This window comes from Pseudorasbora parva, chromosome 17, assembly GCF_024679245.1.
Source record: "Pseudorasbora parva isolate DD20220531a chromosome 17, ASM2467924v1, whole genome shotgun sequence".
NCBI classification, from domain to species: Eukaryota; Metazoa; Chordata; class Actinopteri; order Cypriniformes; family Gobionidae; genus Pseudorasbora; species Pseudorasbora parva.
Window position 1 is genome coordinate 22,890,961 of NC_090188.1, and position 17,402 is coordinate 22,908,362.

Below are 17,402 nucleotides of genomic sequence, written 5' to 3' on the forward strand. Positions count from 1 at the left end.
AGCAATTTATGAAACAAAATTTGCAATATATAATACGAAGTTTTAAGCATAAGCTATAACTTGTATACAAGCTGTAGTAAAAGTCAAATGCAGATAAGTAGCTTTCTTTGGAAGGTCCAATAAACTGCTATTTAGAAACCATTTAGACTGACGTGGATATCAGAAACATACCACAGAGTCATTAAGAGCATTAAGATGCTTTAAAGTCAGCACAAAACGGAAGTTGTGATCCTCTTTCCTTCCTTATTGTGACGTATATCTATGTAAAATAGCTTCTTGAACAAGAAAAAAATGTAGGGTGGGACTTAATTTTGTCTGAATTTATTGGATCTTTGGATGGTTGTGGTTTTCTTTTGCTGTGATCTTATGTGAGTGACAGGTTGTTCTGCCCTCTCGCCATGAAACACATCATCATCAGATAAGAGATTGCACTACAAGAGGGAGGGGAGGTTATTTTAATTAAAATTATGAGGGCATATGAATGAAAAAATTATGATGTGCACTGATAAATCATTTATATTAATAAATAATTTATATAATTTCATGGTGACTTTAAAGATTATGCTTCTCCGCCCAGCTTCCCCTCTACCAGCTTCCATTAATCCAAGATCAATTTTAGGTGCTTTTCAGGGTGCTGGACCAGTTTAACCATACCATGCTTAGTCAAAAAAACTAAACGGATGTATTTGTGTATCCCGCTGACCTGTGTGTGACCTCTTGCAGTAACACTGACGTTCACACAGTGGCGTCCCTCCTGAAGCTCTATCTCAGGGAGTTGCCAGAGCCTGTGATTCCTTTTAACAAATATGAGGACTTTCTAACCTGTGCTCAGCTTCTGCTAAAAGATGATGAAGTGGTGAGTCTAATATACATCTTCTTTTCAGTGGTATGAAGTTCAATTAAATATTGATTGCCCTTGTAAAAAAAAAAAAATTGTGTACCTTTAGAAAGAGTATTTAATATAATTTGGTATGAACTGATTATAATGTTTCCGGGCACTTAATTGCCTGTTATTTACAATTAAATAAAACTGTATCATATTTTAAATTGATGTTAAATTACTTTTCGACCCACTTAAGTAGTACTCAAAGATTAAAATTCTGTCATTAATTACCCATCCTCATGTCGTTTCCAACCCGTAAGACCTTCGATATTGAGACCTAAGATATTTTTGATGAAACCCGAGAGCTCTCTGACCCCCCAAAGACAGCTATTTAATTAACACTTTCAAGGTCCAGAAAGATAGTAAAAGTATAGTTAAAGGTGCCCTAGAATGATTTGAAACAATATGTTAAATTGTTCTCTGATATCTACACAGAGGGTATTTGGCGTATTTAAGGGCAAAAATGGTCCAGATACAGTTTTACAGGTCCATTTACAACACTATAAATTGTCCCTAGGATGTAATGCTCTGTTTTTGCCTTATTTGGAAGAGTCATGAATATTAATGTTGAGCTCTGCTCTGATTGGCTTATTTCAGCCGCTCACAGCACAGCAGTTCAGTTGTTCAGTGAAGCAGCTCGTGAGTCCTGACCGTCCTGACAGAACACAGACAGACTGAATGACACTTTAAGCAGAACATCTCAAATGGAGATAGCTAAAATGCAGTTTACTTGTTTATTATTGTTTCCGGATCATCCGTTCACATGAGAGAGAGAGAGAGAGAGAGAGAGAGAGAGAGAGAGAGAGAGAGAGAGAGAGAGAGAGAGAGAGAGAGAGCGTGCATATAGTTGCCAGATTGCAAATGTTTAGGTAAAACACCGGATAGTATACGTGTTCTTTTAACAGAAAAGCTCTGATTGGGGGATTTAAATTACTGAAATCTGGCAACCGCAAGCACGAACACTCTTCTTTCCCCACGACAAAACCAAAACCAGTATACTATCCAGTGTTTTGGTTATACATGGTACTTGAAGTTTCCTATTGTTACTATACTAGCATCTTGCGTTATCTAGACAAAGCTGTCTTTCTAAAAAACTTTCAGTTTAATCAGAAATTATTTAAACAGTCAATAAGTGGATAAATCACTACTTACTGCTTTCAGGAATATAGTTGTAATTGCCCCTTTCTCCAGTTTAAGATGCTGAGCGAAGCTTGCTTGAAATGGGCAGAACAAACGAACGATTTTGAATTAAATTGTTGCAGTATCCGATGATTCGGCTTCATCGGTTCCGGCTGACAATGAACATGTTCAGACAGATGCAAATATTGGGGGCGTACAAATGAATGATCCCCAGCGATTGCGTCACAGTTGGCGTTATGTTGAGAATCACTTATTTTTTCATGGTGTTTTTCATGGATCAGATTTACATAAGAAGTAGGAGGCAATGATGTTTGAGACTCACAGTATGTGATGTCCATGTACTGAACTCTTATTATTTCACTACAGCAAGGTTAATTAAATTTTTCATTCTAGGGCACCTTTAAAATAGTCTAAAATAGGGGTCAGGGAGCTCTCAGATTTCATGAAAAATATCATAATTGTGTAATTAATGACAGATTTTTTTTGGGTGAATTAACCCTTTAAGCTAGTCCCAGACTAAAATGCATGTTTGAGCTGTTGTAACTGAAAGCAACTTACACTGACATATCTTAAAATATGTCAGTGCAATTGTTTTGTCTCAAGATGCACATCAGTAATGTTTTTTTTTCTAAGGCACGTTTATAAACGCCTCTTGAATGTACTTGAACTAAGGCCTAATCATGGCTTGATAAAAGTCTGTGAAACCAGGCCTATATGTAATTTCATAATTACTTCTGTTTTCTTTGAAAATAGGATTAAAGTGCACTGCCGAATGTTCTGACAAGCATTTATGGTAAACTAAAATATACTTTAATGTAATTTCTATTAAAGTTTGTATGTCATGTATTTAAATATATTTGCAAATTCACATTTGATGTTTGAAAGTTACATTTTAGTACAAAATATATTAACTCTCAGTGTAATATTAACACACTACAGTTAACATTCTAATCAAGAACTTTACATGAGCTTTAGTATATTAGTCATCACATCAAAATAAGTTTACTTTAAAGTATGACAAAAAATATTTAAAATGTACTTTAAAGTAAAAATTATGTTTTTTTATGCTTTTAATTTTTTACATTACATAGTGCAGTTTTAAAAGTATTATATTATCTTAAATATACTTTGAAGATTTGAAGTGCACATTCAAAACAATCAATTTCTTCCTTTTCAAATGGGTGATATAGAAAAAAAATCCCTTTTTTCCTTGTTTCCTTGATTTCTAATGTTTCTATGTGTGTCTCCTAAAGGGACTCGGTGAGCTTGTGAAGCAGGTGAACACTCTTCCTCAGGCTAATTATAATTTGTTAAAGTACATTTGCAAGTAAGTTACTATATATAGCATCCCATCAGTTTGTTTGTACATGTTTTTGAAATTACTCCTTTTTTTCATTTGATTAAATGATGATTGAATATCTGTTGTCTTTACTGTTATGTCTTCACATAGATTCTTAGATGAGGTGCAGTCACACTCAAATGAGAATAAGATGAGTGTTCAGAACCTTGCAACAGTTTTTGGACCAAATATCCTTCGGCCTAAAGTAGAGGACCCTGTTTCAATGATGGAAGGTAAGTATTTGCAGATATTGCAATATTTAGATAGAAACTCACATCTAAGTCGTTTTAAATATTTTTTTAGGAACCACCCAGGTTCAGCACCTGATGACGGTGTTGATCAGTGAACATGAGCGTCTTTATGAGGGGACTGAGGGAGATCTGTCTTCTGAGCAGACCGGAAGTTGTCTTCGGGGTCAACAACGCAGCATGGCAGAGTGGATCTCCGATGAGGAGATGCTAAACTGCTCATCCCCGAGCCAGGCGTCCAAAGTGGCTGAGAGTGTGTGCGACAGTGCCACGTCTTTAGATATTAGTACAAGTGCCCCTATCACTGCCAAAATGACACCTCAGGGAAAAGCTGGGGTGACCGTCAGCCCCAGCAAGCAGACAAAATCCCTCCCCTCCTGGAAATACTCCTTCAAGAGTGCAGGGGTACGCGCTCAGCCCACGAAAATAGGGGGCTCGTCCGTGGACGTGTCCACCTTGCCCAGTACGGGCAACTGGTTGATGAACGGGCTTTCTTCTCTCCGCAGCCACCGGCGTACTTCGTCAGGAGAGCGCATGGGAAAGGATTCAGCCCTGTCGCACCGTCTGTCCACTTACGACAACGTGACCTCATCCAGTCTCAGCGTACCCAGTGTCGCGAGCACGCCCTGGTCCACGTCCTCCTGTGAGATCTTAGTGGCGGACTCCGTGGGCAGTGACCCTTCCGGACTGAACTCTGTGAAGGTGGAGTGGTCAGTTAAAGAGTCCGTCCAAGGGCAAATTGAGGACAGGAGTTCAGAGGTCACGGAGAGCAGCGAAGCACTGGAAATGTGTGTGAGTAGTGCAGGCTGCAGCGAGAATGGAAATGTTGAAGATACGGTGAACGCCACAGGAGATACTGACACTAGCACAACAGCACTTAACAGCCTGGTTACAGAGCTGAAAGATGAGTTGAAGAAACAGAAAGCCAACTATGATTTACGAATGCGAAGGTATGATTCACAGCAAATACACAGCACACTATTTGTCTTTACACTTCATAAGGTTAAGTTTACTTGAACTTATACCATGGTCTGTCTGATTACTCGATTCTGATTGGCTGGAAGGTGTACAATAACGTTTAATGCACAGGTAGTTGAATGCAAAGTCAGTTGAATCACCGTTCTATATTAATGCGCTGTGTCCATTGAAGCATGCATACACATACATCACTCGCACACAGAGAAACATTCAACTTAACAATGCTGCCCAGCAACTTTTAATAATAAAATATCTTCGCTACCGTATTGCTACATTACATTTCTCAGCAATGATGGGGTAACATTGCAACTCAAAGCTTCATTGTTTATAGAGAGATCATGAACAGATGCAGGTACAAATCTCTCTCTCTCGCAAAATTAAGGACTGCAGCTGTAAGCTCAACAATTTAGCTTACGAGGGCACATGAATAAAAAAATGTTGTCATTGAATTGTCTTAAAGATGGATTTCCCCCTAAAATATTAAATACTTCAACCTAGAAATCTAGACGCACCCTAGCGGCAGCAAATCTAATCTGCCGGGAGTGTCGTCTAGCAACTCTCGATACAGTTCAGAAAAAAAAGAAAAAAAAACTAAAAACCAAACTCTGGTCAGGCCAATCACATCGTATATAGAGTCGTGGGCGGGGCTTAACATAGTGACAGAAGAGTTGCGTTTGCATGCTTCTAGTAAACACAGAAACTGCACTGTAAAAAAAACACGTAATTTTACGGTAATAGTCTGTATTTTTTTACAGAATTTTCCTGTTTTTTCACTATACAGTGAAATGCCTGTTGTTTTACAGATATTTGCTGTAATTTATATTCTGACTATTAAATTTACGGGAATTCCTTGTATTTTGGTATTACATCAAATTTCCGTTTTTTAAGAGGAAATTTCTGTATTTTTACATAAGTTTGATTAATATTTTACAGATTTTTCTGTAAAAATAGAAAAAAGGAAATTAATGTATACTGTAAAAAAACGTAATTTTACAGTAATAGTCTGTTTTTTTTACAGAATTGTCCTGTTTTTTCATACAGTGAAATGCCTGTTGTTTTACAGATATTTGCTGTAATTTATATTTTGACTATTAAATTTACGGAAATTGCTTGTATTTTGGTATTACATCAAATTTCCGTTTTTTAAGAGGAAATTTCTGTATTTTTACATAAGTTTGATTTATATTTTACAGATTTTTTTCTGTAAAAATAGAAAAAAGGAAATGAATGTATATATATATATATATATATATATATATATATATATATATATATATATATATATATATATATATATATAATTATATATATATAATTATATATTTAGTTTTTCACATAAACACTGGAATTGGCCTACATATGCAAATGTATCAACACTTCAGAAATAATATTTTTATATTATATAGTTTAATATTTGTATAATATTTTATAATTAATAAAACACATTTTAATACATTCAAAAATAATGTATATTTACATAACATTAATTAATAGATGAGTATATATGTAGCCTACCTTTTATAGAAATGAAAAAAAAATGTTTATGGAATTTGTCTTTTAGTTTAATTATTTGCTTTTTAAATAATTATAAGATTATTTAATAATATAATAATGTGTGTATGTAGGTCATTTCGTGTTTGCGTAAAAGAGCTGGTAAATCGGGTAAATCAGTCTTTGAAGTTAACAGACTTCCATCACTACTGCAACTGATCACATCTTGTTCCGCTTGTCAAAAGTAAGCCTATGTCTGCTGCGTTTGGTGTTTTATTACGCATTTATTTTCATAATATCGTAAAATAAAATAATATAATAACACTTTCTTACTTTAAGTACGATGATATTTAAATGACAGTCATAAAGATTTTAAATATTCGAACCGAAGGAATTCCCGCCTTCGCGCAAGGATACCCTTCTAAGCACACAGTGGGGCAACTGCGCGTACGACAGGATTCACTTGACCTTCAGCTTTGCCGTGGCCCGTCAATCTTGGATGATGTGAGGCGCAAATAAACAGGTAAAGTGCATGTATTTTAATTTAAAAAAAAAAATGTTTTACCGCTTTGAATCGTGTTGACTGTGTTTATATTAAACTTGGGCTCAGCCCGTTAACGTAATGATTTAAATTCTTTATAATGTTTAAACTTTATAATGTTAAGGCTTCAGGTGATGGTACCGTGTAACGTTAGTTTTGTATCTTAACTTACTTTATAGTTTTAGTTTTAGCTTTCTGTTGCATTTTGTTACCAAATGCTATTTTTCCGTCGTCTAAAAGCTCAAAAATGCCGTCGACGAAATAGGGCGATTTTTTATTTTTTTTCCCCGTCGACGGCTGTTTGGCAATAAGTTTACCTCAGGTGAAAAACGGCATTTTTTAAGCTTAGACGACGCATACATCCGACTATATAACTTACAAGTAGTCAGTTTTAGACGTCGTCTAAGCTCAAAAAATGCAGTTTTTCACCTAAGGGAAAAATTATTTGACAAAAAGCCGTCAACGGAAAAAATCTCGCTGTTTCGTCGACATGTCCCATACACTTAACGTTACACGGCACGCTTGTTTTTGTCTCTCCCTGCAGATAAGTTGAGAGCTGCCAGAGTCAAGATCAGGAAGAAAGGTGATCGTTGTTGCACCATGTAAATATGTTTGCAGATTACACTTGTAATAGTTGTAGTGTTTCAGTGAAAACTCTAAAAGGTTATGTAACGTTAACATCAAGCACTACACAGAAATGAGCCACATTACCTAACTTATATGCATGTTGCATGTCATGCTTCAGAAATTACAGCGCGTAGGCAGTCATCTTCATCAATAAGTCTCTGAAAAAATACTATGGCTGCATGGATCTGCTTGGTTACAAATATTCTTAAAATATCTTCCTTTGTGTTCAGGAATAATTAATAACTGAATTTTTGTATTAACTAACCCTTAATAAGAAAATAAGCAATCAATTAAGCAATCAATTCTTTGTTTATATGATTTTACCGGATGTGTATTACTCTTGCAAAATATATTACTCAACATGAGTCTTGTATTATGTGCTTTATTAAGGTCAAAGTGATGTCTGATAGCCCTTCAAGCAACTCAAATGCAGCCTGTGGCATTCTTGATAGAATGTCCCTTTCTGGTGAGTACATGGTGTACTATATAGTGATTTTTGGGAAATTATGATGTCATAATACATTTATTGTATTAATTTACATTTATTGCATTTATATGTAAAGAATTTGTAGGGTCCGCATCCTCACTTACACTCACACGCGCATCCTCACAAACACGCGCATCCTGACAAACACTCACACGCGCATCCTCACAAACACGCGCATCCTGACAAACACTCACACGCGTATCCTCACATACACTCACACGCGCATCCTCATATACACTCACACGCCCATCCTCACTTACACTCACACGCGCATCCTCACAAACACGCGCATCCTGACAAACACTCACACGCGCATCCTCACAAACACGCGCATCCTGACAAACACTCACACGCGTATCCTCACATACACTCACACGCGCATCCTCATATACACTCACACGCCCATCCTCACATACACTCACACGCGCATCCTCATATACACTCACACGCCCATCCTCACTTACACTCACACGCGCATCCTCACAAACACGCGCATCCTGACAAACACTCACACGCGCATCCTCACAAACACGCGCATCCTGACAAACACTCACACGCGTATCCTCACATACACTCACACGCGCATCCTCATATACACTCACACGCCCATCCTCACTTACACTCACACGCGCATCCTCACAAACACGCGCATCCTGACAAACACTCACACGCGCATCCTCACAAACACGCGCATCCTCACAAACACGCGCATCCTGACAAACACTCACACGCGTATCCTCACATACACTCACACGCGCATCCTCATATACACTCACACGCCCATCCTCACATACACTCACACGCGCATCCTCACAAACACGCGCATCCTGACAAACACTCACACGCGTATCCTCACATACACTCACACGCGCATCCTCATATACACTCACACGCCCATCCTCACTTACACTCACACGCGCATCCTCACAAACACGCGCATCCTGACAAACACTCACACGCGCATCCTCACAAACACGCGCATCCTCACAAACACGCGCATCCTGACAAACACTCACACGCGTATCCTCACATACACTCACACGCGCATCCTCATATACACTCACACGCCCATCCTCACATACACTCACACGCGCATCCTCATATACACTCACACGCCCATCCTCACTTACACTCACACGCGCATCCTCACAAACACGCGCATCCTGACAAACACTCACACGCGCATCCTCACAAACACGCGCATCCTCACAAACACGCGCATCCTGACAAACACTCACACGCGTATCCTCACATACACTCACACGCGCATCCTCATATACACTCACACGCCCATCCTCACATACACTCACACGCGCATCCTCACAAACACGCGCATCCTGACAAACACTCACACGCGTATCCTCACATACACTCACACGCGCATCCTCATATACACTCACACGCCCATCCTCACTTACACTCACACGCGCATCCTCACAAACACGCGCATCCTGACAAACACTCACACGCGCATCCTCACAAACACGCGCATCCTGACAAACACTCACACGCGTATCCTCACATACACTCACACGCGCATCCTCATATACACTCACACGCCCATCCTCACTTACACTCACACGCGCATCCTCACAAACACGCGCATCCTGACAAACACTCACACGCGCATCCTCACAAACACGCGCATCCTCACAAACACGCGCATCCTGACAAACACTCACACGCGTATCCTCACATACACTCACACGCGCATCCTCATATACACTCACACGCCCATCCTCACATACACTCACACGCGCATCCTCACATACACTCACACGCGCATCCTCACACTCGCATCCTCACATACACTCTCACGCGCATCCTCACATACACTCTCACGCGCATCCTCACACACACTCTCACGCGCATCCTCACACACACTCACGCGCATCCTCACATACACTCTCACGCGCATCCTCACATACACTCACACGCGCATCCTCACATACACTCTCACGCGCATCCTCACATACACTCTCACGCGCATCCTCACACACACTCTCACGCGCATCCTCACACACACTCTCACGCGCATCCTCACACACACTCTCACGCGCATCCTCACATACACACTCACGCGCATCCTCACATACACTCTCACGCGCATCCTCACATACACTCTCACGCGCATCCTCACTTACACTCATGCGCATCCTCACTTACTCTCACACGCATCCTCACTTACACTCATGCGCATCCTCACTTACACTCACACGCGCATCCTCACTTACACTCATGCGCATCCTCACTTATGCGCATCCTCACTTACTCACGCGCATCCTCACTTACACTCACACGCATCCTCACTTACACTCACACGCGCATCCTCACTTAGACTCGCGCATCCTCACTTACACTTACGCACATCCTCACTTACACTCACACGCGCATCCTCACTTACACTCACACGCGCATCCTCACTTACACTCACACGCATCCTCACTTACACTCACACGCGCATCCTCACTTAGACTCGCGCATCCTCACTTACACTTACGCACATCCTCACTTACACTCACGCGCGCATCCTCACTTACTCATGCGCATCCTCACTTACTCACGCGCATCCTCACTTACACTCACACGCATCCTCACTTACACTCACACGCGCATCCTCACTTAGACTCGCGCATCCTCACTTACACTTACGCACATCCTCACTTACATTCACACGCGCATCCTCACTTAGACTCGCGCATCCTCACATACACTTACGCACATCCTCACTTACACTCATACGCATCCTCACTTACACTCACACGCGCATCCTCACTTACTCACGCGCATCCTCACTTACTCACGCACATCCTCACTTACGCTCACGCGCATCCTCACTTACACTCATACGCATCCTCACTTACACTCACGCGCATCCTCACTTATGCTGCGTTCACACCGCACGCGAATGACGCAAATATATTGCGGTATTCGCGCGAAGATGGACGCGTGAACAATTTGAATCCATTCGCGCGTGAAATTCGCTTCATTCGCGTGTGACATTCACTACACAACAGACGTGAATTTGCGTCATGGGAGGGGGTTCTGCCAGGCAGCGGCAGTCGGCAGAAGGACTAGCCGAGTTAAGGCTGCTCTCACCGAGGTTGATGAGCGCTGAGCTCCGGTGATCGCCTGGGTCTCACACCTCCGAAAACACCAGATCAAATTTTCAAATAGGAGCTCTCTTAATAAATAAATCACATATTTGAGCTTTAAACAACTACATTCTCACCTGAACAACTATTAAAACTACATTTTGTGACACAATACAGCAGTATTTTTAAATTACTCTGGCCTCAGGGTTTCCCCAATGGGTTTCCCATCCGTCACTTCACCACGTGACAGCAGTAAGCAGGCTCCTCATTGGTTAACGCGGCGCGAATATCCACCAAAGTTCAGATTTTTCAACTTGAGCGATTCGCGCGAATCACGCGTTCAAAACGCTCAATTCGCGTGATCATTGCCGCGTCATTCGCGCCGCAGAATGCCTATTCGCGTTGCTGCATTGACTTAACATGGAAATCACTCGTGCGAATTGCGTCATTCGCGTGCGGTGTGAACTAGGGATGTCAATTTTCACAAATTCCCATGATCGATCGTTGTTTAAATTAACGATCAATTAATCGATTAATCGTTAACCATAATACTGAAATATGCGTCTACAGCATGACAGTAAGCCTATGTGCAATGCTGCTCAAAACGTCTACAATGTTCTTCACCAAATGAATGAGAAGGATTTTTTTTATCTAAACAAAGGGCTATGGGATTGTAAGATTAGTCGATGTTATTTATAATTTAATTTAATTACTTATTTAATAACCGAATATAACATGTAATACAACACGAACGCCGCCTCAGATCTGTTATTCAGAATTTGTGGACGCACTTGCAAGAGCAACGTGCTGAAACGTCACCTAAACCCAGTTAATTCAAAACGATTTATTAAAATATTGTTTTCATTAATGTTATGTAATGTGATAGTCCCAATCAAAGTTATTATTAGTCGTGCGTTGCTGTTTGACCTGCGCGAGCTGAAGCCGATGCGCTGAATCAACACTGGTAAGTTACACTGAAACTTTGCTAGCACGTTAACTCAACAAAAAGCTTCCTATATGAGATTAATCAGATTTATATAAAGTTAACAAAATGTTACAAATTATATATCTTCACAAAATGATGCGAATGGACAAGTGAACTTGAATTGAGTTGCTGATATTCATATGCAGAATGGGAGACGCGTGGCGTTCACGCGCTCTAGGAACAACGCTCTGAACACGGCACCTAAACCCGATGACTTTACAACCATTTATTAAAATTGTGTTCTCATTTGTTATATAATATGACTGTCCCAATCATCGTTATTATGCATTGCTCTGTATGCGCTAAAGCCGAAGCACTGAATGAAAACCAGCCATCACTGACTGAAGCCATTTGTTAGTGCGTTTTATTTCGCTGAAAGAAACGCATCCTATATGATTGATCACATATATAACGTCACAAAATAAATGTAATATTACAAATTACTTCAGCACAATCTGATGCGAATGCACAAGTGAACTTGAACTAAGTTACATGCGTTAGTCAGAATGCGTGACTCATGTTGTGCATGCGCTCTTCCTGGATCAACGTAATGAAACACACGGCAAATAAAGCCAAATACTTAACAATCACAATGTTTTATTACAATAGTGTTCTCATTAATGTTGTGTAATATGACAGTCCCAATCAGTCATTATTAGTGCTGTTGGAGCTGCACGCTGAAGCTGATCACCGCCACGCTTTTACTACCGCTCACCTCTAACGTAATTATTAACCAAATGCATCCTTATGAGATAAATCAGCTAAAGATAGGCCTGAACAAAATAAACACAATATTACAACTTACATTTGCGCAAAACAAAAGGCTGCGAATGCACATGCAAGCTTGCAGTCATGATGAAGGAGTAACTCCAGCTGTAAAATGGTTCCAAATAGAACTTTTTTTCCTCCCGTTTCCTCACGCACGCGCATGACCCTGCTTAATCGATGATCGATAAGTCTTATCGATCAAATGTCTTATCGACAATTAATCGATCATCGATTAATCTTTGACATCCCTAGTGTGAACGCAGCATTAAGGGGGTCGCACACCGGACGCGGAGCTCGGCGGCGCGCCTTGTCTTTAAAATTCGAACACATTGTTTTCAATGAGTGTACGCACACCGGTGGCGTCATTCGGCCTTCTAAATCCTGCCGCGCCACAGAGCGCCATTTCAAGGCTTTATATTAAAAGTATATTATTGTTAAGGTATACTGATTTCAACCTTTGCTACAAGACAAATTTGTTTTACATTCTGAGTTCAACAGCTTGAATAAAGTCTAAACATATTTTGGGGAAATGTATAATAAACGTAGCCTTTTAAAATGTGCGCGTCCAGTGTGCGATACCTGAGACGCTGCGCGGCGCGCCGCCGAGCTCCGCGTCCGGTGTGCGACCCCCTTTAGACTCACGCGCATCCTCACATACACTCACACGCGCATCCTCACTTAGACTCGCGCATCCTCACTTACACTCATACGCATCCTCACTTACTCACGCGCATCCTCACACTCACGCGCATCCTCACACTCGCGCATCCTCACTTACACTCACACGCATCCTCACATACACTCACATGCGCATCCTCACTTAGACTCGTGCATCCTCACATACACTCAATGATTTATTACTGAGGTTTCTTTTCTCTCTCACAGATGCCTTTTCAAGATAAACCCTGAGACGGGATCAAAAGTCGAGATAGAAGAACACGTCAAGAAAGGAACTGGCAGTCAGTCTAAAGGTTCTTTCGTTGATGAGCAGAATTGTGGATTATGGATGGATGGAGTAAAAACTTTCGTAAGCGTGTCAAATCTCTCTTTATTACCATAGAGAAATTCTTGAGTGTTACAGACTTTTTCGTGATTTAATTATTTTATTTTCATGACTCATCTGTTGATGAGACAAATCCACTTTTTCGTCATATATGTGTATAACAAATTGCTATTGTACAATATCTTACATTGTTGCAGTTATTATAAAAAAAAATTGTATTGTTGTAGTTATGAACTAATTGTTATATTGTTAAAGTGTTGAAGTCATGAACTAATTTTATTATTGGTATGCTGCTTTGTTTTTTTTATATTTTTGCAGTTATGATATAACTTTGTATATATAATGTGGTCATTATGAACAAACTATATTGTGATCACATTACTATTTTAAAACAACCTTAAAGTTCAATTTTTTAAATAAAAACTACAAAAACAATCTTTTGCACTCTAGGGTGGTTATTTGAGTTGTAGTAATGTCCAATCTAATTGGTAATTTCATGGTTTTTACATAATTTTCCACAATTTGTAATCCTTATTTTTTTACATAATTTTCTTGTTTAAATATAGAAACTCATATAAATGACAGATAAAACCTGTATTTTGAACTATGGAAAATTACTGTAATTTTACGTGTTGGTTATTTTACAGTTTTTTTCTGGCGTCCCAGCTGCCGGAATATTTCCGTTTTTTTACGTGTTGGTTATTTTCTGTTATTTTACAGTTTTTTTCTGGCGTCCCAGCTGCCGGAATATTTCCGTTTTTTTACGTGTTGGTTATTTTCTGTTATTTTACAGTTTTTTTCTGGCGCCCCAGCTGCCGGAATATTTCCGTTTTTTTACGTGTTGGTTATTTTCTGTTATTTTACAGTGTTTTTCTGGCGCCCCAGCTGCCGGAATATTTCCGTTTTTTTACGGGTTGGTTATTTTCTGTTATTTTACAGTTTTTTTCTGGCGCCCCAGCTGCCGGAATATTTCTGTTTTTTTACGTGTTGGTTATTTTCTGTTATTTTACAGTTTTTTTCTGGCGCCCCAGCTGCCGGAATATTTCCGTTTTTTTACGTGTTGGTTATTTTCTGTTATTTTACAGTTTTTTTCTGGCGCCCCAGCTGCCGGAATATTTCCGTTTTTTTACAGGTATTTTTTTTACAGTGTGGCGAACGGCGGTCTTTCGAATCAGCTTTGACCGCGACTCTGGAAGACTTGAAGTTGAGCTTTTCTCTGAGAAAAGAACAAAGAACAGCACTGAAGTTATTCTTAAAAAGGGAAGATGTGTTCAGAGTTTTGCTGACCGGATACGGCGAATGTTTAATATTTTAACGAGCTCCGCTTCACATTGCTCTGGTTGGTTGTAGCTCTATCCTATCGCGTGCAGAAGGAGTTTGAAAGACAACCGTTTATCCCGCCCCTCGGATTGAGCCCTGTCAATGGTGAGCTTCCAGACCAAACACCGATGTGGGTCGGGCTTGTCAGGCTATAAATTCTTTGTATTTTTGGTCTAATCAAAACATTTATACAGTTTTTTTTTCCAGCAACAATAGCTAAACCAGTGATGTGAGTTGGGGCAGTGCTATCTGTTTCTGCCAACAGCAGAGTGTGAAACTTGCTTGACAAAAATTATTATTGCATTTTAATTTGATACTGTTAGCGGCGCAGAAATGACACACTTCACCTTTATATAATGTATTCAATTAATTAGAATAAATTGTGTGTAGTTTATTGTGTTGACATTACTTTTAAAATGTAATTGATGTAATTCATTCTTCTAAGGCTCAAGGAATCAAGCATCATGCTGCGTAGCCAAATGGAGAGACTAGAGGAGGAGTTGGACCAGGAGAAGAAAAGGTATCGCATGTTGGAAATTAAACTCCGCAACTCTGAACGGGCCCGTGAGGACGCAGAAACACGCAACCGTTTGCTCCAGAACGAAATGGAGGAGTTCTTCTCCACCTTGGGAGATCTTACGTCGGGCAAAATTTGACCAGCGTTCTGACAGTCCTTCTGATTTAACACTGACAGACTGTGTTTGTTGTAGATAGAATTTTGAAATCTCTCTGCTCATGCATCATGAGTATTCAGAGGTCATTTTGTGCTGTTTTGTAACGGCGACCTGATCGTGTAGCAGTTTTACTTTTCTCTCTGATCTTGAGTCTTACATTTTAAAGGGATAGTTCACACAAAAATTCTAATTATGTGATTTAATTGAGAAATTTTGAGAAATCTTAAAAAAAAGTCGAAAAGTTTTGTGTGAAGAACAAACCAAAATGTGAATTTTGTTCTTAAATGATTAGTTCACTTTAAAATGAACATTTCCTGATAACTTACTTACCCCTATCTCATCCAAGATGTTCATGTCTTTCTTTCTTCAGTCGAAAAGAAATTAAGTTTTTGAAGAAACAATTCCAGGATTTTTTTCCACACAATGGTCTTCAATGGCAACCAAAATGTTGAAGATCCAAATTAATGGAGTGTCAACGCGCCTCAAAGGGCTTAAAAGGGCTTCCCAACTATCTATCTATCTATCTATCTATCTATCTATCTATCTATCTATCTATCTATCTATCTATCTATCTATCTATCTATCTATCTATCTATCTATCTATCTATCAATCTATCTATCTATCTATCTATCTATCTATCTATCTATCTATCTATCTATCTATCTATCTATCTATCTATCTATCTATCTATCTATCTATCTAACTAACTAACTAAAAAAAAAAACATTTAAATGACCGATGGTTTCGCTAGATAAGACCTTAATCCTCATCTGGGATCGTGCAAAGCCTCTGAACTCTTTCAAAGCCCTTTGAAATTCCATTGATTTGGACCTGGACATTTTGGTTGCCATTGATGTACAATGTGTGGAGAAAAATCTTGAAATGTTTTCCTCAAAAATACTTAATTTATTTTCGACTGAAGAAAGCAAGACGTGAACATCTTGGATGGCATTCAAAGAAATGTTTATTTTGAAGTGAACTAATCCATTAACATCAAACTTGCCACATGCTAGGTGTAAATGACAGTTTTATTTTCAGGTGAACTATTCCTTTAAGGTGAAGTTCAATTGTTAACAGTCATCACTTGCATAACCTACCATGCACAGATTATACCAAAGCATGACATTTCTGACAGAACTGTTCACTCACAATGGCATTTCCCGTTAATGCATGGTATAAAAGAAGTCCTGCTTAACTCTTGATGTTTTGATGAAATTATCACTTTTTCATCCAAAGCCTACTTCATTTAGAAGCAGTAAAACCATATACAAGCTGCACCCCTATCACACTGTGCCTCACACTACCAGATATGAACAAGCCATTGCTCATTTTGATCAACTGTTACACCATCAGACTTCAAACACAAACTCTTTTCAGGCAAATCCCTTTATTGTAAGTTAAATGCACTATAGAATAAAATATTAGAAATGGTGACATCATCCAAACTTTACAAGTGTTGAATTGTACAACTTGTCATTACAGTCTTTTAAATCAGCTATCAAAAGATTACTTCCGCTGCAATATTGCCAAGGCTAGTATTTATTTAAGCTTATTATTTGTACCTAGAACTATTTCTCAGGTGTTGTTTTTAAAAACACTCAAAGAATGAGTTGTCTTCGTATAAAATAGATAATGGAACTAAGGCTGGCATATACTTGAATGTGTTTTTCTCCCAAGTATGCACATGTTCTTGTGGTTGTTTTTTCTGTTTATTGATTCCTGAATGCAGAAAGTGCCAAAGTGGAGGTCTTTAAAAAATGGGTATTTCAATTAAAATGAAGACTGGCTAGTCTTCGTAATAAATTGCTGTTGTCATTAAAAC

The 17,402-nt window shown here is 39.3% G+C and overlaps 1 protein-coding gene and 1 long non-coding RNA gene across 5 annotated transcripts in view; both read left to right on the forward strand.

Annotated features, from left to right (window-relative positions):
* arhgap22a (Rho GTPase activating protein 22a) overlaps nt 1–17,401 on the forward strand; it is a 56,452-nt gene extending 39,051 nt beyond the window's left edge. For all 3 annotated transcript variants that reach the window (XM_067420652.1, XM_067420653.1, XM_067420654.1), the window contains 5 exons: nt 724–856; nt 3,277–3,350; nt 3,474–3,595; nt 3,666–4,560; nt 15,351–17,401. In XM_067420652.1, the coding sequence (XP_067276753.1) occupies nt 724–856; nt 3,277–3,350; nt 3,474–3,595; nt 3,666–4,560; nt 15,351–15,561 (1,435 nt within the window). In that variant the 3' untranslated portion in view covers nt 15,562–17,401. The remainder of the gene's footprint in view (nt 1–723; nt 857–3,276; nt 3,351–3,473; nt 3,596–3,665; nt 4,561–15,350) is intronic.
* LOC137044588 (uncharacterized) lies at nt 6,531–13,861 on the forward strand. Of its 2 annotated transcripts, none has more exons than XR_010898617.1 (4): nt 6,531–6,602; nt 7,165–7,222; nt 7,638–7,713; nt 13,468–13,861. It is a non-coding gene; the product is annotated as an uncharacterized lncRNA (long non-coding RNA). The 2 variants fall into 2 exon arrangements; XR_010898616.1 differs by having other exon boundaries at nt 7,165–7,203; nt 13,468–13,858.
* Nucleotide 17,402: the final 1 nt, after the last annotated feature.